This window comes from Alligator mississippiensis, chromosome 3, assembly GCF_030867095.1.
Source record: "Alligator mississippiensis isolate rAllMis1 chromosome 3, rAllMis1, whole genome shotgun sequence".
In the NCBI taxonomy this organism is placed as follows: domain Eukaryota; kingdom Metazoa; phylum Chordata; order Crocodylia; family Alligatoridae; genus Alligator; species Alligator mississippiensis.
Window position 1 is genome coordinate 64,356,663 of NC_081826.1, and position 23,118 is coordinate 64,379,780.

Below are 23,118 nucleotides of genomic sequence, written 5' to 3' on the forward strand. Positions count from 1 at the left end.
ACCGACTGTTTTGTAATGATCAGTAGTTTCCCATCTCCTGAGAGGTACACTTGTGCCTAGCAGAACAATTCACATCCTGTGCAGTGTTCTCAAGGTGAGTCCAGGGCATTATGAAATGTTACAAGTTTAGGGCCTGATCCAAACCCCAGTGGAAAGGCTGAGCATTTTCATCCATCTTAAGGACCATTGGACTCATTCAGACCTGACGAGGCTCAGCCCCTATTGAGAAGTATTCATGTAAGTATTCAAGTCTGCAGTCAATGCTCTCAGAGTGCGTATAGTGTTAGGGGGAAATCCTGTCCCGACTGACATCAGTGGCAAAGCTCCTAGGATGTCACCTTCCACTGTAACACCACTCTGCTGGCCATGATAATAAAACAAACTACATTATGAAGTAAGTTTCATTAAACAGTTATGTAGTTACAATCTCCACCTACAATTCATTCAGTATTATATTAGCTTTTTTCATAGTCCTTTTTTCATAGCTGCAATCTTTAACACATATTTGCAATAATCTCATCGTTGTTCAGTTCAGTTCAGAAGAGGCTTTACTGGCTTCATGAAAGGAGTTGCCCCTTTTTTGTTAAATTCATAGAGTTAAGAAGAGTGAAGGCTGACTTGAGGTATTAATGGAAAATGCAAGGTATTCAGCTTTGGGTATAGACAGGTTCTTCTATACCAAAGTCTTCAAGCTTAGGAAGATTCAGATTCTGCATTTCATAGAAAATAGCCAACTCCTGAAAGATTAGAAAGTTCTGCATTGTGTGACCTATTAATTAACCTTTGAAAATGCAAGAATCGAAGGGCCAGTTGGGTTGAACTGTTGCTGGTCAGAAAGCAATACTTTGTACCACACTCACTGACCACAGTGGAGCAAGAGGAGTGGAGTTTCAGTCCTAAGAATTGTGTGGCTTTTGTTAATGATTTGCAACAAGAGGTAAGTTGAAAAGCTGATTTGGACAGGAGGAAATGAGAGTAGGAAGGGTTACCCTTTATGCTGTCAGTAAAGGAAACAATGCTATTTTAACTAACAGTAATGGCAAAGCACTTAAAACTACCTAAAGACACACAGGAAAGTTAATAAATAAATGATAAAGTTTAACAGTGCTCCTTTACATCTGCAACAGTAACATGGTTCTGCTCAACACTTCTCCTTTGAAGTGGACTTGCACACATATCCAATTTATTACAGGATTAATTAGCCACTGAGTCCAATTTTTCCCATCCCTTTATTCAGCTTAATTCTCAACAATACCCCTTAACCTCAAAATGTCAAACAGTTTGGCTGAATCTCATTTGGTGCAATAAGTTCCTTTGAATGAAACCCGATCACTTGTTCCTTTTCCTGACAATATCTTGTCGACTCCAGCCAGGTTGCTTGTTGCCTCAGTTCCTCTCAGAAAAGTACACTGGAATGAGAGTCATCATTCCTTCAATGAGTTTAACCAGGGGAAAGAGAAGACATGACGAGCCGGCTCATCAACTCTTTCACTGGTTGCTGGAGCTCTGCTCGCTTGTCCTTGTGGGGATAATTCAGACCCAGTCTGCAAGAGAAGAGAATGTTTCCATGGAGAAAAATGAAAAGCTCATTTTGGAAAGCTGAAATCATCTCTGATTTTTTACTTGATCTCTTTCTTTCCAGAAAGTTTGAAGACTGAGGGGAAACATAAGGGAGGAAAGATGAGGGGTATTAAAGTCTTTTGGTAGGGATCACACATGAAATCCTAGCTGTACTGAAGTCAATGAAAGGTTTGCTATTGATTTTAGCTGACCCAGGGTTTCACTGCATTCACCTACAAGGCTCAAATGGGCTCACTCCTGACTGAGGCCTATGGGGACCCCCTACAGAGAAATTTATAACCATAACAGTCTGTTCTCAAAGTGTCCTTGAAGCTATCTGACTTTTGCAGGTGGCTCAGAAGACTGACATGGACATAAGCCAACAGGCACTGGACAATGTCCCTCTATTCTCCACTTGTATTCAGTATCTACCAAGCTGCCATGGAGCACACCTGGGATATTTTTCTCTATACATATTTTTTTTTAATTTACCCAAGAGCAGACAATAAAAAAAAATGAAGACATGAATCTCTTGAGGTATATGTTTTCTCCTACTCCCGCACACTGAAAACAATATGTTTGTGGAGGAGTAGGGTCATGGCCCATGTCTCACTTATACAACTATCCTGTTGACCTTAAAGGGGGAACTTGCATAAAGTAAAGTTTGTATTTTCTCTCACACGCAGCATACCCACCTATATAATACACACCCCATTTTCAGAAAGCAGCTAGAAAAAAAATTGAGTAGCAGTGGCTAGGGAGCTAATTTTGCTCCTGAGTCTGCTGCCAGTTCCACACACCCAATGGGCCTGTGGACTGACCCTGTGTGCTGTGTCCAGGGCCATGTGCCAGGTCTGGGTTTGGATGCTGGGTCCCACCTGGCATGCCAGCCCTGTGGCCACCCACCAGGTCTAACCCTGCACAGTGCATCCAACCTTGTGTGCTGGATCTCAGGCCATAAGTTGTGCCTGACCCCATGCTGGGTCTGAGAGTGTGCACTGTGTCCAGGGCAGTGAAATGGGTCTAACCCAGTGCACCAGGTCCAGCTGCGAACCAACCCTGTGCATTAGCCTGATCCAGCATCCAGGGACATGTAATCAGTTGAAGGGTTCCCCATGGGCACATCCACACAAGTGTGCAAATGGCTTTGAGGTGCCACAAATGACATGCGGTGCACATGCACACATGGGCTGTGCTGCTAATTAGCAGTGCAGTGGCTTTTTTGACACCAGAAGATCCTGGTATCAAAAAAACCCCTACCACTAAAAAAAGTCGTACAGTGCATGTGGCAGCAGCATGCACTGCCAGAAACTGGAGCCTGGTCAGACAGAGCTGTGCTCTGGCTGCTGGTCAGGCTTGGAGTGGCTGGCTTGGCACCGGTGCTGCCCTGGGAGGCTCCTAGGACTCTAGGGAAGGCTTCTGCGGCCCCAGCTTCCCCTACCCTACCTGGGTCCCTTCGCTGTACACCAGAGTGCACGTGCAGGGGCACGCCCAGGAACAGATAGCAGTGGCACAAATACCCACTGCTATTTGTCCGACGGGAAATGCGCACACCTGCATGTGTGTGCTCGGTGGGACACAACCAATGGGTCCAGAAGTTTGGTGTCAGGGAAGTGGTGGCTACGTTAATGGCTGTGGCTCCCAGAGCCATGACAATTAATGCTGCCACTGTTTCCCCACCAAGTTTCTGGACCCGTGGGGATCTATTTTTTCCTGCATATAATGCACTGACCCATTTTCACCAGCTCGTTTGGGGAAGAAGGTGCAAGTTATACAATAAAATACTGTAATTTTGACTTGTTAACTCATATTGTAATTTCTATTTCAGAATAGAAGTGAAAACCTGCTACAATAGTCACATATGCAGCATATCTCTAGAATACACAACAATAATTTTTACTGGCTACACAGTTCTGATATTCTTTTTTTATAGACAGTAAAACCAATTCATGTTGTTACCAGGAATCATATTTAAAAACCCCTCATAAAATAAGGATAAATAATCATTTTTTTGTATTCATGTTGCTGAAAGGATTCCTGGTGTCTTCAAAACTAGGACTACAACTTCACTTGAATATAGGTGACTTTGTCTGTTATGCTATTCTTAAAATCAATATAGCTGTAAGAACTTTCAGTCCAGTAAAGCTACCCTTAGTCATGGTGAGCTGTATCTTACCATGGGGAATAGACTAGATCTCAGTGGAACTGCTTGAAAGTAAGCAGTTACTATCTCACATTACTAAGAATGTTAGACGTGTGTCCTTTAAATCTAAACAGATCCCCAACCATTTAAAGCGCTATTACACAACTGAAAGTTACCAAAAACAGGAATGCAAACACACACAATCAGGAAGAAGCAATGTATCACAAATACTTATGAACAGCTCTGGCAGTGGTTGGATGATTATTTGGCATTTCCAAGCAATTTGTGTAAGTATGAAATGTTAAAATCCATACTGGAATTAGTGACAAATGATGGGCTGTTATGCATCAATTGGCTTGTGGGCTTAGTTTCAGTTACTATTTGGATAGGCATTTTTGAATGGCATGCCACACTAGCTTGTGGTTGTGAAAGAATAATCTTTTTGCTTTTTCCTTTGTCTCTCTGCAGTTCTGAGTTTCTTTTTAAAGGAACCAACCCTTAGTTGACACAAAATGATATAGCCCCCATCAGTTTTGATAAAGATACTTCAAGTTATAACAGCTGAGAATCTGATCCTACATCTTGAAAGTCAGATGATTAACATGCTTTGAGGAACTGGAAACTAGAGGGGAAAAGGCAGAGGTGAGCAGGGTTCTCAATTGAAGAGCTGTATAGACAATCTATACCAGTTGAGCAATTGACCTACAGGCTTAAAAAGTGATGTGTGCAGAACCTTTTGGTCTAAACTTTCCCACTTGAGTTCCTAAAGTTAGATACCAACAGTAAATAAGTGGCTTGAATTTCAAAGGTGCTAAGCACCTAGTGTTCCTACTGGCTTGATCTGAATAGCAGCAGTGGATTTTCAGCCCTTTGAAAATCAGAAATGATGAGATTCCTGGATTAGGCATTTTTATACAGCACCCATCATCATGAAGCCCCATTTTTTTATTATGGTCTCTAATAATAGTATTGGGTAGCTAAAGTATTTGCTTCAGATTGCCTTTGTTACATTAAGGCAACTCTGGAAGGGCGCTGAATACATAGGCAATTCCCAGGCATTCCCCAATGACATCAAGAAACTTTGGATTGTGCCCTAAGTAAGGCCCAGCAACTCCGGATCACAAGAGAAGATGAAAGCCTGAAACTACAGAGATTTATTCATTGTTTGCTTATGAAGAAATTCTGTGGGTCAAGTCCTGAGAGGTGCCAAGCATCTGCAATTCCTGCTAAACTCAGCAAGTGCTCAACACCTTTCAGCATCTGGAGAATTTGCTTGAGTCAGGCCTAAATTAAGACTTCTGGGTTTAATCTGATCTAATTTGGATGAGACTGCCAGCTACTCAGCACCTCTCAGGGTTTGGTTCATGAAGCACTGTGGCAGTGGCACTAGTTGAATCTTTACAAAGCTCATATTAACACAAGAAAATTGACTTCACCAGACCCGTCTTTGTTTATTAACATCCTGCAGTTTCAATTTATGTTGGAAAAAAGTCATGAGGTAGTCAGGGGATATTAACCATCTGGAATATTTCACTATCTTATATACTGTTTTCTGTTTACAGCCACTAGCCTGCCTGCCCTCCAAACACAAAAACTTCAGAATATCCAAAACGTGTTTGTTTGGAATTAAGAACTTTGTCCTAACTACCATCTTCTACCAAGTAGGCAGATAACTGAGCTTGAGGGACTTTTGTTTTTGTTGGGTTTTTTGAGGTCTTTCAGCTTTTAGTAGCCATGCATATTTTAATGTGTTCTAAATATGGAAAAATCCTGCATGTTTCTATAGATCTTAGCTGTATTGTTACAATGGCATTGTAAGTTACATTGTGCCATCTTGCAAAGTGACCTGATATAATGAGACGTGATGGGTGAAATAGCTTCATTTCCCCATGGCTATTAGAAACATATCGTGGGCCAAAGATAATTTGCAATTGCAAATTTCCTACCTATATGTCTCTGATGTTTTATATAATAACTGGCGATCAGTATAAAGCGTTCCTTAGAAAACTGTCAATGGCATTAGACTTTGTGTGCAACTGCCATTTTAATAACCTGTACTTTCCCTAGCAGGCTGCTACTCTCTATGGATTTCTTTTCTCTCTAAAGAGAATCTGGATGTCTGAAGACCACAAAATGGTTTCTAATGATTTTTGCTTATTCACATAGTTTTTTGGATACTGACTGAAGTTCCTGCTGTGTGGCAGGACAAGGTCTGTGTGCTTCTGAAATGTATTTAATATCTCAAAATAGTCCTAGCTGTGCCCAATGTTGAGGTAGATAAGTGTGTTGACACCTTGAGTTGCCCCCCCCCAGAAAGCTGACTGTCATTCATAGTGACTACATAGTTACACAGGAAAAGGCCCAAGTTCATTGACATTTTAAAATATGACCAGAATTCTGATATTCCATCACTGTTTTAATTGTCTGGCTGAGACAATTAGAGGGAGTTTGCTTGGGTAAGGAGCAAGTAAAAACCTTGACATTTCACCATACATTTTTACATTAGTACTTTTACTGCTATTAAGACAAAAATATGCCGAATAATGTTTTGGCAAATGCACAGAATAATCTTGTAGCTCTTACCATTTCTCAGAACCCTTGCTGTCCTCATAAACATTGTTTTTTAATGTAATCCTAAACCAAATTCCCTAGTCAGCTGCAGCTGGCTCAATAACCGTGGTCTAGATTTACAGTGATATGACAGATAGGCATGTGGAGGAAAAGTTCTAAATGTGACCTTAGGAAGAGGTGTATTTGTTAATTTTTCAATTGCAGGAATGACCTGCATTCTATCATCAGTTGCCTACTGTCTCTCTTCAGCCAGCTGTTTTCATTTGGTGGGATACCAAGGATAAAAATTGGGAAAAAAATGAAACTTAGAGAACTTCATAGTGAATGACACATGCTTGCTGCCTCTAAGGGTGTGACTAGACAAGAAAAATGTGTGGTAAGTAAATTAAGGTTAATCAGTAAATTTTAACTCATCTGGTTCTAAACACCCCCAGTGACTAAAATGGTCATAATTAAAAAATGTCAATTGGGCACATAGCTTCAAATGTCAACAATGGTATTTCTATTACTCAACATTTTCAGGGATTTGAACCGAAAGGCTCACAAAAGCTTATTTATAAACTTCTGTTAAATAATCTGTTTATATTTTTATGCACTACAGCTCCTTTAGCAAAACACCTCACTGCTGTCACCTTTTTCAGTACAACACTGTGTCAAGCTGAGAGGTTGGCTTATTTTAAGTAGATCTGTTTTAATTTCAGGGGAACCAACACAATATTTCTTGAAGTAATTTTTCATATACATCTTGTAGCAGACAGTAATATGCCTAGACAAACTCCATCAATCATAGTATTAACCATGTCATTCTCTGAAAAGTGGCCAGTAGTGAATTTTAAAAGTCCATTGAGAGTCTTACTTAAATAGATTTTCATTACATTACAATGGATGGTGCAATGTTCCTTATTTCATTACCTTGAAGATACCAAATATAGCTGTGGGCAAAAAAGATCACATTTGCTTATTTTTGTGCATGGTGTATACATTCCTTACAGAATACTGAGTATGGAGTACTCCTCGAGTCTCATGGAATACTCATGAGGTTTTGCTGAAAGTAACTCTCAGTAATTTAAATCAACACTTCCTTGTTGCTGAAGTTATATAAAAGTTCCTTTGGGACAAGCCAAACACAATTAATTTCACCATGCTACCAATATATCTTAGTGGCTCAGTCAAAAAAATGTAACAATAAGAGAGCATCCTTTCAATTTTCCATCCATCTTCCTTTTTGTTTGTCAATGAACTCTATGCTCTCAATAAAGCATCAGTCTTCATCAAGATCTCCAATCTAGAATAAAACCTAACCCTGCTGATGGTGGAGTGAACACAAAAGGAAAAATTGTGAGAGTAAATGAATCATATGGTAAGTATGGAAAGTGAAGGGAATTTCTATTTATTGATATTCCAATAGCAAAACTCTGCAAAGCCTTACGGTTAATCAACAGTCCTTGATAATCTGGTCACTCTCCTTTTCTAGTTTCACCAGAGAATGGTCCATTAATAATTCTTTTGAAATACAAGAATTTCTGGTTGTCAGTGTAAGAAAACTACTGATAGTCACAAAACTGACTGCCACCAATGGTTCTCTGTTCCTCCCTTAAGTACGAAGAAAAGATCAAAATCTAAACATTACTTTCCAGGATGTGCTCTTCTAATTTCAGTCAAAAGAAACTACTACCTAGTCACAGAGACTGGGAGAGGCAAGATTGTTTCTGCTGTACAGCTATTCCATGGGGAAATGAATAGTGCAGTAAATTAAAGATTGTTTTTTCAAATGACACTGTTGTAAACTTGATGAATGAGACACACCACAGGCTTAGAGTGTGAGTCACCCAAGTGTTTGATTCATTGTATCAGATAACAAAGCCAGCATAATTTGTGGGGTTCGTAAACACATACCATACTTCGAAGGTTTGAGCTGTACTTACATTTAGTCATGAATGAATGACTTAGTTGTGTTATTGTAAATATGTTGAGGGTGGTATATAATAGCTGTGGACACACTGCATGTTCTTTGAAGGCCAGAAAAATAGCGACAGAGCTCCAGGAGAAAAAACAACTTGTTGAAATGTTAGCTGAAACAGCAGGTTCTCATTCCTTAAAGCTATGTGTAAAGGAAAGAGAAAGCCCATGGCACAGGTAAACATTTTGCCCTTTCCCCTGATTCTCTTGTTATTTCTACATCTTTTCCTCTGTGGGCTAATTTGTTTGGGTCAGTGGGTGTGTGCGTTTTTTCCTTGCTATGACTGTGATTCTTAATGCTGGTAGCCAAAAAAAGAAAAAAAAAAAATCCCACTCCAAAAACAGCATGTTGCTCTGCTATATCTTGGACAGGTGATTGTAGAATTATGTCTCTCAGTCTGATCTGAACCCATACACAAGCAATGCTGGCATTCCTGTATAGCACTCTCTCATCTTTTAAGCAACATGTTAAACCCAGGTCCTTTCTGTCAATCCCAAGGGGCTTTCCAGATAAATATTACAGAGTTGGAGGTAAGTACAGCTCTTTCTTACACAGCTGCACTCCATTTTGCTGTACTGATTATTAGAGAGTAGATGATAACAAACGTCTTTCCTTATCAATGCATTGTGTAATACATCAGGTTGCACATGAACTACTGCACTGTGAATAATAGCTGCCTGCATTGTGTACAAAGGTGGTATACCAGTAGTATTTTAAGGGAGCCTGTTTTGGTTTATGAATGTGCACTTGTACATATAGCATCTCTCTTCATTCTAATAGATTGGGTTATTCTTGTGACTAGCATTGAAAATACAGTACCTTATTCATTATTTTAAATGTCAATATCTTACTTGTTTTTAAGTCAGGGAGGTTGAGCAGTGAGATAATACTGTATGCAAGCAAAGTCATAACTAGCCCATTGTCAATGGGCATTTCAACATCTGTAGCCAGAGAGGCCAATGTTTAAGTGCTGGTCCATCTGCAGTGGATACAAAAAGAATAAGCCCTGCTTAATATAAAATTGTTCACAGGTAAACAGGAAACCTGAAATGTTCCAGAGGACTAGTGAGATCTAACCAATAACTTTCCACATAGATGGTCTGTGCAGCTGGGACATGAAAATACCATGACATTATGTAAAACAGTAACAATTCAGCTGTGATTGAGAGAAGAGTGGAAAGAATATTTTACAGGTGATCTTTTTCTTTTAGGATCTTGTATTAAACAACAAAGAGAAAAATGACTTAAAAATGTGGCTTAAAGAAGACCAGAATTTGAATCTGTTCAATTTTTAAATAAAGTAGTTACACTAATACAAATCTATGCGAAGCTGACTGTGCATAAATCTGAACAGCAGAAAACATTTTGTTCATGGTCTCACTGTTATAAAATGGACAAAACTGTTAGAAAAATGAGAGATAAAATGGACCAAAAATTAAGGATAAAATGGACCAACATTAAATACACACCAACTAGAATGTATCTGTCACTCACCAAACAGTCCACAGACCAGACTATCAAATGCAAAATTTCAGGTGAAGTATCCGCTCACTCAAATTAATAAGAACAGTGTTGTCTGAGAACTGGTCTTACTGTATTGTCATTGCAACTCATTGCCAACACTGCTGAATCACACAGATAACTCTGAGTAGCAAGGGAAACAGCAGCGCTGAATGAGAGCAGATAGAATTTTTCTAGATTTGTTTGACTGTATTAAACTAAAAAAAGCCCTCCAAGGACTCATGTAAACAAAAAGGCAACTGAACAATGGAAAATTAACAGAACCTATCGGCTAGGGACAGAAATTACACATAAACCAGTTTAAGTGATCAGAAACTGGTTTAAACCTGTAACAGAACAGATGTTCAGTGCTCGTAATCCGTTTGAAAATGGCTGAAACCAGTTTGAGATAAACCTGGTTGAAAGCAGTATCAGTACTAACTGATTTGGATCAAACCAGTTTATGCAATGTCTGTGTCATGGTGGGGTCCTGCAGGACGGCCGTGATCTCCTCAAGGCCCCCTTCCCATGCCAAGTTGGCCCAAGGGCACCCTCAGTTTCTCGCCCGCCACATCTTTGGTGTTGAAAAATGTTAGGGAGACTGCCTTTTCCTCCCTCTTAGTCACGTCTTGCTGTAGTCTCTGCCCTGTGGACTCCCAGACCCCTCGTGGGTCCTGCTCTACAAATGGGTGCTTCCAGGTCAACCTAGCCTTAGGGGCTATGCGTGGCTCCAACCACCCCTTTCACCATGCCCCAAGCCTTGCAGCTGAAATGGATGTTGTTCTGTCCAGGTCTACACTCTCTCTGGCGCTCGGGACCTCCGTGGCCCTGTCTCTCTTCGCGCCTTCTCTCTGGGGCCTTCTCCACAATGCTGCCCCTCCTCAGGATTGCCTCTCAGGGCCTCCTCGGTAGCGCCACCCCTCTCTGGGGCTCTTCTACAATGCTGTCCCTCTCTGGGGCCTTCCCTGTAAAGCCACCCTCCTCTGGGGCTCTTCTACCATGCCGCCCTCTCTCTGAGCTCTTCTGCAGTGCTGCCCTCTCTCGGGGCCTCCTCAGTAATGCTGCCCCCTTCCCCGGGGTTTACCGTAATGCTACCCCCTCCTCCGGGGCTCACCGCACTGCTATCCCCTTCTCCGGGGCCTCTCAGTAATGCTGCCCCTTCTCTGGGGTTCACCGCAATGCTGCCCCCTTCTCCGGGGTTCACCATGCCCACACTGGGGCTTCTCAGTAATGCCCCCTCTCTGGGGCTTCTCAACTGTCCCCTCTCTGGGGCTGGGGTCAGTGCACCCTGAATGCTGCACCCTTGCTGGCCCTGGGATTCCCACACTCCACTGTGAGACCCCTATGAGGCCTCCTCCAACCCCTAGTAGCCTCACCCAAACCACCGGTGATAACAACACAAACGCAAGCCACTCCGGCTATAACTTAAACTGCAGCCGCTTGGCCAAAACAATGTTCCATCCTACCGGGAAAAACTCCATTCCGCAGCCGTGTCAGCCGCTGCTCCCTCAGTTAGGCTTCATCTCTTTTTCATGACAGAGAGCTCCTTCCTCCTGGGCTGCTGACAGTGAACTCCCTCTGGCCTCAGCTCCTTGGGTTTATAAGGGAGCCAGGGCCTGCCCCTTTCCTGTCAGCTGACCTCCTGGTTGCCCTGGCAACCAACAGCTGGGCTCCTTATTCACTGCTAGGGCTCTCTCTCTAGCAGTTTCTCCTCTTTAGGAGCAGGGCACCTTAGTGCTCTGTGACAGTCTGTTTAAGACCCCTTGCTGGTTTAAGATAAACCAGACTCTCCCAGCATCCCAGCATGCTCTCTGGGCTGGGCAAGGCTCTCTGCTTTACAGCAGAGCTGGCCCCTCCCCTCTGCTCCCTGGCTGGAGCTCTGGCAGAGACTGCAGGTGCAGCAGGGTCTGCCTAGCTTCCCCCGGACCCTAGGCATGTGTTATGCTAGCTAATGCAAGAGTTGTCTGTTGTGTGTGTGTGTCTCCAATGTCACTGGGACAGGCAGACAGAACAGTGACCGCTTAGGGCTTTTTGGAGCTAATCAACAGGTCAGCTGGTAAGCTGTTTAAGGAGAGTCTGAACTAATGGAGAGAAGCTATTGTTTTGCGGAAAGGGTGATAAACACTGTTATCATACCCTTGCTAGCTTGCTTGCCTGTCAGCTTGCTGCAGACAGTATAAAGAAGCAGGAAGGGAGATTGAAAAGCTCATATCATCATAGTTTCAGTTTCATAGTAGCTAGGGTCAGGAGGGACCTGAACAGATCATCTAGCCTGACCCCCTGCCACAGGCAGGAATGAATGCTGGGTTCACAAGACCCCAGACAGGTGATCATCTAACCTCCTCTTGAATTTGCCCAAGGTAGATGCATGCACTGTAAACCCCACCTCTGCTTGCCTCAGAGTGCTAGCAGGGGTCTGGGGTATGGCAACACTCCTGCCCCTTGAGTAGCCAGCAGGGAAAACCCTGGGATGGTGTAGGAGGATCTCCTTAATCAGAGGTCCTGCTGGGGCCTGGCCATGCCCCCCCTCAGCTCAGTATTGTGGAAGGGAAGGGAGGGCTGCTATAGCACCCCCCAGCTTCTAGCCGAAGTTGTAACCAAATAGACATTCTCTCTGGACTGAGGAAATACAGACATATGCCTGCAGTGGTTCAAACCGGTTCAGCCTAGCCAGGTTAGACTAACCTGCAAAGGTTGAATTAATTTAGGCTCAGGCTTTTTAAATGTCTGCCCCTAGCCATTATGAGCAGGAATCTATCCACACTTTATTTGCCAACAGCCTCTGATCTGGACTTTCTGGCATACATGCATCTCTGTAAAAAATAGAAAAGAAACATAATTTTCGGAGTGCTGTTTGTTTATGAGTCTTCTACCTCCTATAGCCCCCCTCTTCAGTTGTAGACTGAAAGCATTACTATGGGAAAAAATCACTTCTATTGAAAGGAGGATCAAAACAGCATTTATCTTGTACTCAAGTACAGTAGTGGGGTGGGGGACAGAGGGAAGGAGTGCCTTAGCCATGCTACTTGATGGGCTATTAGGTTTGGACAGACCTTAGACCCTTTCTTTTGATAGGCATTCACAAAATACATGCCTAACCCATCAGCTGCTCAAATTCTTTGGACACCCACATTTCCAGTGGTAAAGTTTTATAAGTTTTGTAAGTTCTTATATGTCTATTGCTAGGCATACATATATTTGCCCAAGTCCTGACATCACTGAGCTGCTTGGTGCCTATCTCATATCTAAGAACCCATCAAATTCACAAAATAGGCATTCCTCTATGTACTTCATGTTTGGGGTTTGATCAGATAGGCATGCTCAGACTATACTTAACCCCATCATGGGAAGTTCAAGTTCATAGCACTTTTCTGTTCCAGGGGATTTAAACCCACACTCCCCAACATGAGTAACTGTTGTGGGAGAGGTTATTATGGAATGGACATTTCTCCATCTTTCTTTTTGAAGTTGTTCCAAATAATATAATATGCAGAATGCTGAATAGATCTATTATATCCTTGCTCACGCTCTACATCTTCCTTCCTAAATACACTGTATAATTCCCATACAGATTTCAATAGAATTAAAGCAATATACTGATTTTGTCTTCATTCTCTGTGATTTAATCTATCCTTTCTGATTTTCTTCCATACCATTTTTACTAAGGAATTGTCTTATTCCATTGATATTTAATCATCTCACAGGGCACATCCTGACAATCGTGCATATGCAGGGGTACATGTTTCTTATGGCTGCTCCCTTTCAGTGGTGGGTTTTTTTTGACACTGGGATCTCCCAGTGTCAAAAAAACTAGCCACAATGCTAATTAGCAGTGCAGCAAATGGGTGCACATGTGCTGCGCACAGTTTGTGGTGCCTCAAAACTACTTTGAGGCACTGCAAACTGCACGTGCATGCTTGTTGGAACGTGCCCATGAGATCTCTTCTCAAACCCATGTGCTTGTAATTCTAATGACTCAGACCCTTGCATTCCCTTACTGCTACTTAACAAAAGCCTCCCACCTTCTGGAGGGAATTTCTCAATGCATAAGTTGCATAACTTGCAACTACTGGAATGAAGGGGTCACTTACTGAGAAAGTAATCTTTTTCTATTAATATGTAGTATCAATTTTAGTGCATGTGAAAAATAGAAAAATCTATCTTTGATCAGAGATACCCCATTCCAACACCCTGAAAATACTAACCCACCTTCCCATCTGATAAAAATATGTCTGCATTATTTTTGTCAGAATAACGTCTATATTTCACTTTAAAATGTTACTGGGCTAATAGGGTCCCAAAAGCATTAACCTGTTCTCCTTTATAAAAAAAAAATAAAAAAATGCACAAATTCCATAAATCTCCAAGTCATTATACATAGAAGATAATTTTTTTTTAATGCAAATAGCCCTGCAGACCAAATGGCCCTATCCCTTAGCCCTTCTTATTTCATGATTTAATAATCAAGCTGCCATTGGAGATAGAGTGCAATGGAGTTCCCAAATGCTAGAAGTGTTGAAAGCTTTTTGCAGTTCGTTATATTTAATTTCCAAAGGTATTTTGAAGAAAATAAGTGAGAGGAAAAACAAGGATCATAATTTTATTTTCCTGTTTGATTTTCCTTGAGCCCAGATGTTCTTGATGCATTCTTGTAGCAGTATATTTAATTTTTAAAAACAAGAAAATATAAATGAAAATTAAACTATGTTCAGTAAATCTACTTGAGAAATTCATAGTGTCAGATTCTTTTCTAGTTCAAATTTCTATAAGACAGTATATCTTTTTGCATGAGTTAGGCACATAAAATACAAATAATAGCCTATTTTATGTATTGATAGCAATACATTAGTCAAAGTGCTAGCATTTCAACATGTAAAACCCAAATCATAATTCTGCATTATAAAACAGCATCGTCTATAATGTCACAATTCTGGAATTAGTCTGAGGAAAAAATCAAGGTTCATCTACACAGGGAAGTTACTCCACAATAAAGCATAGTGGGAATTAAAGCAATTTACCTGTTCTGGATTAAGAGTGTCCACCCACAAACTAGTCTAGAATAGACTAGTTCCACAGCTCTTCCACAATAACTATCCAGGCCAACTTCCCCATGCAGCTCTTAGTTCTTGATCCAGCAAAACATTTAAGGGGTCCCATTAACTACTCTAAGGGTAATGACCCCAAGGGGAATATTTACTTGCTTAAATTTAAGCATGTACTAAGTGTTATGCTGGATTGGGGTCTGAGTAACACCCTTAGGATTTGACATTAGAGTGGCACAAAGAAATACCATGGATATTGGGAGTATATAAAATATATACCAACTTTCAATTGTTGCAAATGACCCCTGCATTTATAATATGCCAACCAACCTCTGTATGTGAACATTTTGTAATGTTAGGAGGCTCAATATCTAGATCTGAATGGTAGATTTATAATCCTGGTTAATAAAGACAAAGGCCAAACAATTTTAAACATAGGTGCCTAAGATCTGATACTCCTGGCCAGATTCAGGTGGGAGATTTAGGTGTCTTACAACTTAGTGCAACTTACTATCAGAAATTAGGTAGATAGGGGTGTGTCTACACATGCAATTAATGTGCACGAAAAACACTGTTTGAATGTACGTCCTGGAGCAAAAAACTCTGGAGCAATTAGCTCCGGAGTTTATTTGTGTGCAGTACATGGAGTCCGGTGATAGCAGCCTGGGCTGGCAGGGGTCCTTCTCAACCTTTGTATTGCGAAGCTAAATAAGACAAGCTCTTATAGTAGTCTCCTTTCATGATCACCCCAGTAATCCTTCTCTATTAATTCTCTGTTACCTTGTTTCCATTTCAGTGCATTTTTCTTGAATATGGGAGACCAGAGTCACACACAAGGCTCCAAAAAAGAACTCCACAGCGCTTTGTATGATGACTCCACAAATTACCTACCTCTGCTTACTCCTAAAGAAACTATTTCTCATCCAAACTGATACTTTTAACTCTAACAAAGCTCATTATTCACTTTGCATGACCATGTAGTATGTACGTCACAAAAATAATTGTAGATTCTTTTTATTCTTGATTCATAGTTTCAAGTAGCTACTAAAGTTCCAGACAACAACTGAAATAAGCCCATTAATGTAAGGCTTTTAAAAATCATGTAGATGAAATTTTGAACCATGCAGGATTAAATTTGAGGGTGGCATTTTGGGAGTAGGAGAGTTTTAAGCAGCAGGTATGATAGAGCATGGTGCCTTTTAGATGGGAGAAGGGAAAATTCCTTTTTAAACTACTTAGAGACATTACTAAAGAAACTCTTTGTGCTGTTAGTTAATAGTAAAACAAACATTTCCTACCCATTAAAGCAAAAATCATGTAGTGAATCTGACGCCAGAGGTGATGTAGCATGATAAGAAAAACCAAAACTGATATGCAGAATGCTAACCCCTGTGAGAAAAATAAGAAGAATGCTTCATAAATATTGTCATAGTGAACTGTTTTGAACTGAGTTTGGTGAAGACGTTCTGTTCTTAAAACACTTTTCCCATGTGTTGTTCTTTTGCATGTTATTGTTAAAGTTAGGAGAGTAGGAAAAACAGTGGTGTAATAAATTACCCAGTTATATAAATGAATCCAGTAACTGTAAAAATCACATGCAGAGGAAGAAATGCTGAAGTCTGCATACTTAAAGTGATCGCTGCTATGTGCCAGAGACCATTTTATGTATGACCAAGACACTGTCCTAGTCACAGCACTGTTCTATTCCCTCAGCTGTGGCATCTATTGCTGTCTGTCTTACCCTGATCTAGCTGGGGTCATCTAGACCCAGCACTCTTTCCTGCTTATGCAGGGGGTCGGACTTGATGATCTATTGAGGTCCCTTCCGACCCTAACATCTATGAATCTATGAATCTATGAATGCCACCTCACTAACCTTCTACTTCCCAACATGTTGACAGCCCACCCTTTTTTGTACATCTTATCCATAATTTCTCTAAGTCCCAGAACTATGTAGAACTTTTTTCTGGCCTGCTACTCTCCCCATCCCTAGAAATGTAAACATCAGGCTTAGCTTCAATAACTATTGAAACATGGTATTCAATACCAAGGATTCACAAAAATACAGGAATTGCTACACCCTTAGAATACACTTTCCCACTTGTTCTCTCTTCTATTTCTACTTTCCTTAACTGATTAACTTTGCAAGGGAAAGGTGAATTGCGGATTGCTTTGCTAGTTTGCTTGAATGCCACTGCTGTAGTTTTCCAGAAAGAAAAAAATCACATCAAACATTTATTTGGTTATTTTACCTACTACTAATAATAAGAGTCCAAGGCAGCAGTCCACTCTCAGGCAAAGCTCCCAGTAAATTAACTCAACAGACATTTTACCCAAGTAAGCAACTTAGGGAACACATGGGCAGGATTCCCTGGGGCGGATGCCAGACTGAGAGGGAGAGGAGTCTAGGAGAGCTGGCTGTACTTGAAAGAAGCTTTACTGAGAGTACAGGAACAAACCATCCTGATGTGCAGGAAGACTAGCAAGTATGGCAGAAGACCAGCTTGGTTTAGCAGGGAACTCTTTAGTAAGCTAAATCACAAAAAGGAAGCTTATAAGAAGTGGAAACTTGGACAAATAACTAGGGAAGAATATAATAACATTGCTTGGGCATGCAGGGATGAAGTCAGGAAGGCCAAAGCGCAATTGGAGTTGCAGCTAGCAAGACATGTGAAGGGTAACGAGAAGGGTTTCTACAACTATGTCAGTAGCAAGAAGGGGACAAGGGACAACTTAGAAAAGCTGGACATGTACAAGTCCATGGGGCCAGATGGGATGTAGTTGAAGGTGCTGAGGGAGTAGGCTGATGTGATTGCAGAGCCTTTGGACATCATCTTTGAAAACTCATTACAATCAGGAGAGGTCCCGGATGATTGGAAAAGGGCAAACATAGTCCCCATATTTAAGAAAGGGAAAAATGAGGATCCAGGGAACTATAGACCAGTCAGTCTCACCTCAGTCCCTGCAAAAATCATGGAGCAGATGCTCAAGGAAACCATTTCTGAGCACTTGGAAAAGAAGGTGATTAGCAACAGTCAAAATGGATTCACCGGGGGCAAGTCGTGCCTGACCAACCTGATTACCTCTTATGATGACTGGCTCAAGGGAAGGTCAAGGGAAGTGATTACTCCCCTCTATTCAGCACTGGTGAGGCTACATTTGGAGTACTGTCTGTGTTCAGTTTTGGGCCCCCCACTACAAAAAGGATGTGGACAAATTGGAAAGAGTCCAGCGGAGCACAACAAAAATGGTGAGGGGGCTGGGGGACATGACTTATGAGGAAAGACTGAGGGAACTGGGCTTATTTAGTCCAGAGAAGAGAAGACTGAGAGGGGACCTAATAGTAGCCTTCAAATACCTGAAGGGGGCTTTGAAAGAAGATGGAGCTAGACTATTCTCAGTGGTGGCAGATGACAGAACAAGGAACAACTATCCCAAGTTGCACCAAGGGAATTTTAGGTTAGATATTAGGAAGAATTTTCTCACTAGGAGGGTAGTAAAATACTGGAACAGGTTACCCAGAGAGGTGGTGGAAGCTCCATCCTTGGAGGTTTTTCAAAATCCAGCTAGAAAAAGCTTTGGCTGGGATGATCTAGTTGGGGATGGTCATGCTTTGAGCAGGAGGTTGGACTAGATGACCTCCTGAGGTCCCTTCAAACCCTAACTTTCTATGATTCTATGATTCTAAGTATAGTAAGGACTGGATTCCAATCCTTTGTAACATTTCTATTAAAAAAACCCCACAGCAACAAATTTCATTTTCAATGTTACCAGCTTTTATCATTTGCCTGGAACATTCTTAAGAAGACATTGTCGTGATAGTTTGCATACTTTTTAAATATATTTCCCCATCCTTGTTCTCAAATGAAGCCCTAGCCTAATGCTGAAAATTGTGGGCCAAATTTAGACTTCATTAAGCCTTAAGCCAATGGGAAATTTTCCATTGAATTCAATGGTCACTGGATTGGATCCTTAGTCAGTAGAGCTGAGTTATCTTATACCACATCTGAATGCAGTGCCATTTGTTTATCTTTTTCCCTATCACCAGTGTTTATTTACTAAAGAGTTTACACGTGCTAAGTTGCCAGTGATAATTTTTTAAAAGCAAACATGCCACTGAAATACTCACTGCCGAGGTGTGCATAGGCACATGTGCACATGCACACACATATACACACAAAACACACACATTACACCAAGACATGCCCACAAGTACGCTTCAAGGAAAATAGGTGTCCACATCTTCCAAAACCTACACAGTTCAAATCTGACACTCAGAAATAAAGACATTTTAAATTAATAGACAATTTTCAAAATTAGGTCTTAGTCTATTTAGATCCCCCAGTGAAGGTGCCTGTATATTATAAATTTATTTTACAAATGTCCCTCAGCTCCACTTAAAAATCTGAAGCATTATGAATTACATAGACTTTCCAAACAAAGAGAAAGAAGTTACATTTTTGAGGCTGCCAGTTCTGACAGTGTCCTTTTAAGAAGGAAGATAAAAAAGTCCACATCAAACTACATTATGTCATCATACTGCTGTCATAATAGTGATGTTCTAATACAGAGCTAGACTCTGTTATGCTCATGCTCTTTTTTGATCATGTCACAAACACACGTGGAAGAAAAAACCTTGGAATAATTGTTACAAGGTAACATTAACCAAAATCACACCATGCTTTTTGAACTGTTATCAGACAAAGAAAAGAATCCTGACATTTACATATCTCACTCGGCACATAGAAAAGAGTAACACTAAACAGCCATACATTTCTAATTTGTGACTGACACATCTGTAAAACTACAGTGGGTGAATCAAAAGAAACAGCTGCTTATGCAGTAGGTGTACAACTGCAGGTGACATGAGCGTCCAGATTTTTAGCAGCTGATGAGTACAATTGCATCCATGGATGTAAATATCTGATGCGCAAAGTCTTGGCCAATTAGACACTTGTCTGACCTCTAACTGATCATACACATGAGAAATAACGTTTTGGGTATTGGCTCACTCATAGTTTGTGCATTGGCACATAGTTAGGCACAGGCAAATGTATGCACAGTATTGTGGATTTTTATATTTGAGAGTCTGGCCCATAATATATTTTAATCAACTATTTTAATTTTTGAAGGGTTTTAGTAAAATATTTTAATTTTTGAGGTTAAGATTAGTTTTATTTCCATATCTCTGAAACAACAGATAGTGTTTGTGTCTTTAAACATTTTTTGTTAAATATTGCATTTGGACCCCAGTTCCTAACAAATACACTCTGAGAAGGTCATCACCACTAACCTCAGAAGTTGCTGTAGTTTCCTTACCACTCCCAGGTGCATTCTCATTGGTTGTTGCTGCTTCTGTAGCGTCTGCCTTCTTTACATTCATTTCCAGAGAAGCAGAAGGCCCTACTTTACTCAATCCCTCATGTATTTGGGTTGCATTTGGGGTGCTTGCTTGCCGTGATTGGGCCTTATACCAACTAGGGTAAAGGAAAGGGTCGGCAGTTTCTGCTGTTGATGGCACTTGAATATCAGACTCTGCAGTCTGCTGAGAACCACCTGGCACAACCTGATCCTTAATCAGGACAGATAAGGTAGAAAAGAACAAAAACAGCAGAGTGCGCTGTGTTAATTTTCCATGTTAGACCACATTTTACTGCATGCCACATTCGTGTTTATAATTTACTATAAAGAATGCAGTACTGTCTGTAGTTCTCAGAACAATTAGAATTGAAACACAGAGCAAAAGCGTCTAGCATTTGTATATATAGATAATCATATACAAACAATGGGTTGAATCCTTTCAGTCTTCACTCAGCAAAAATCCCCATCAAGTTTAAAGAGAGTTTTAACTGAGAAACTATTAATTAAATTGTCGCTTTATTAATTTAATGATACACCTTGGGCTTGATTTTCTTTCCACTCATAAGTGAAGGGTAATTTCAATGAAATCAGTGGAATCACAGTGGGATAAAAACTTGTAGAAGAGGAGAATGAGGCTCTTTGCTTTAGAGAGATTTTGTCTAATGACTGTTTGGTACAGAAAAATAACTATACCTCAAATTCAGAGGCTCTTATTCAGCTTTATCTCAGTTTACACTCAGAGGAATTCTTGTTTCTGAGGTACAGTACTGAGATAAAGTAGTGGTACACACTCAGGAACTGGCCCCATACATTTAAGAGAATGCTGAATGAAGGGACAAATCTAATGCCCATGGAAGTCAACTGGATTCACTTAGGTTTGGAGTGAATAATAATTAAAAATAAAAAATAAAAAAAAAATTTACTGAATCATATCATTCAAACTTTATCCTACTGATGTGAGAAGCTAAAATAAGTCAATTATAATGACAATCAATATATAGATTTGCCCACCAATGGCAGCGTCTCTGTAATATAACTCGTGCAACTGCACCTTATCAGTGACAGGAGCAGCTGGCAACACTACACCCTTTCCGCTCTAATTAAAGCACCCACGGTATTATGTGTATTGAGCATCCCGCACTTCAAAATGGTGACAGGGAAGCTTTAACTAAAGCTTGTTTAATGAGCTTTAGTTAAAGTGCTCCCATAGCCATTTTGAAATGCACGGACACTGAATACACATAATGCAGAGGTTGCTGGAGTGCGCTAATTAGCATTCTCCAGCAGACTCGCAGCAGACTCAATTAATTGCGTCTGCTCTGACACATGTTAATTAGCATGTATCAGAGCATAGGTCTGCCATGTGTATAGATGCCCCCATTGATTAAATTAAACCAGTGCACCTCCACCAGCAACATTCTTAGATCAAATGAAAACAGGTTAAATGGCCAACCTGCTGCATGTATGCCACAAATGGTCTTTTGTGTGTGGTATGCAACAGATTCTTTCCTGCCTATGCAGGGGGACTTTCCTGTCTATGCAGGGGGTCGGACTCAATGATCTATTGAAGTCCCTTCCGACCCTAACATCTATGAATCTATGAATCTATCTAAGATCAGAGTGGGGACAGTCAGCACAGCAGCAGATGGGGCAGAACACAGGAAGCAAAGCAGCAGATCAGTCAGGGAGCACAGGGCAGAAAGCAGAGCAGCAGTTCAGACTGGGGAAGTGCTACAGGCGACTGGTAGGGGAGGTATGGGGGGCACATGCCCCGCCTGAGATTGGCCCCCAACTCAGCACCACTCAGGATGGGGCAGTTTTTTTTCTGCGTGGGCTGGCGGCATGTTGAGGGTGGGGGGGAGCACACTAAGCTACGGCACAGAAGCATAGGCGTGGATATGGGACTTTTGGCCCACCCCTGGGCCCGCTCACAAATTGTGCCCCCGCAGACTCAGGAGGCACCAGTCACCCCTGGGAAGTGCATTAGAGAAGCACTTGGGGAGAGTGCAGAGCTAATTGGTGGTACACCAGCCAAAAAGTTTGGCTCTCACTAGTTTAGGATATGGATTCCTGAATAACTCACCACAGCACAAAAAGTGGGGATGCTATAGAACCATCCTACGGTAATTGCCTTTGTGCATGATCTTACCTCCTGCACACTACTAAATTGTGGTAGTTAGCTCTCAGTGAAACAGATGTCAATTAATGTGATTTAGCTTCTACTCACCACAGGGTAATAGTGCGCACACAGGAAGTTACCACAGTGCAGCTCACATATGGTAAAGCTTTATGTCTGTTGTAAATTATTTGTATGTCCATGTTGTTGTTTAAATTTAAAGTAAGCTGGTTAGAAATCAACCTATGATAAATCAATATAAGACATTTCTAAACTAATTTAAGAGCCTACCCAAGTCTGCAGGCACAAACCTGTAAAATCTCTAATAGATCAAAGAAAGGCCAAATCTAGTGAATTTATTTTTTGCTTGCTGTGAAGTAGGAAGCTTGCCATTAACATGGATCCTTTATTTGTTTCCTTGCTTGTGCATCAGCAGCTTCAAAGTCATCAGAGTAGCTCTGGAACAACAGGCCACATTCATTGAAGGCTCTGAGTGGAGTTGCATAAGAGATTAATTTAGCTTAATGTCTTCTAAGTGAATTCCTTATACTGGGATCTGCAAGTGACTATCACCTATTATTCTTGTGCAGATCTTGAAAAATATACGGTTATTGGTATTACACTTTAGTATGGTTCCATGGAAGTATTGACTAAAAATATAAAGAGATGTCAAATCCAGAATGTTTGCCACTACACTGTAAGAAATGTAAGGTAAATTAGCCTTGCTTTTCCATAACTAACATTATGAGACATGAATTCTAAATGATATCCCCAGGATAAAAAGACCAGAGGAAGGTATGGTAAATGTCATTCACAGAAACAAAGATTAGAGAAGTGAGGTGGAAATGGCTTATAAATATCCTCA

General features: G+C 41.0%; 1 protein-coding gene across 3 annotated transcripts in view; it reads right to left on the bottom strand.

Moving 5' to 3' along the window:
- Positions 1-385: 385 nt before the first annotated feature.
- The window catches only part of TRIM55 (tripartite motif containing 55), a 65,730-nt gene continuing 42,997 nt past the window's right edge, over positions 386-23,118 (bottom strand). Inside the window, exons 9-10 of one of the 3 annotated variants that reach the window (XM_006261981.4) lie at positions 20,070-20,348; positions 386-1,544 (exon numbers count right to left, since the gene is read on the bottom strand). In XM_006261981.4, coding sequence (XP_006262043.1) covers positions 1,425-1,544; positions 20,070-20,348 — 399 coding nt within the window. In that variant the 3' untranslated portion in view covers positions 386-1,424. Of the gene's footprint in view, positions 1,545-14,320; positions 16,166-20,069; positions 20,349-23,118 lie in introns of those variants that run through there. The other 2 variants (XM_059724034.1, XM_006261982.4) reach the window with 2 other exon arrangements.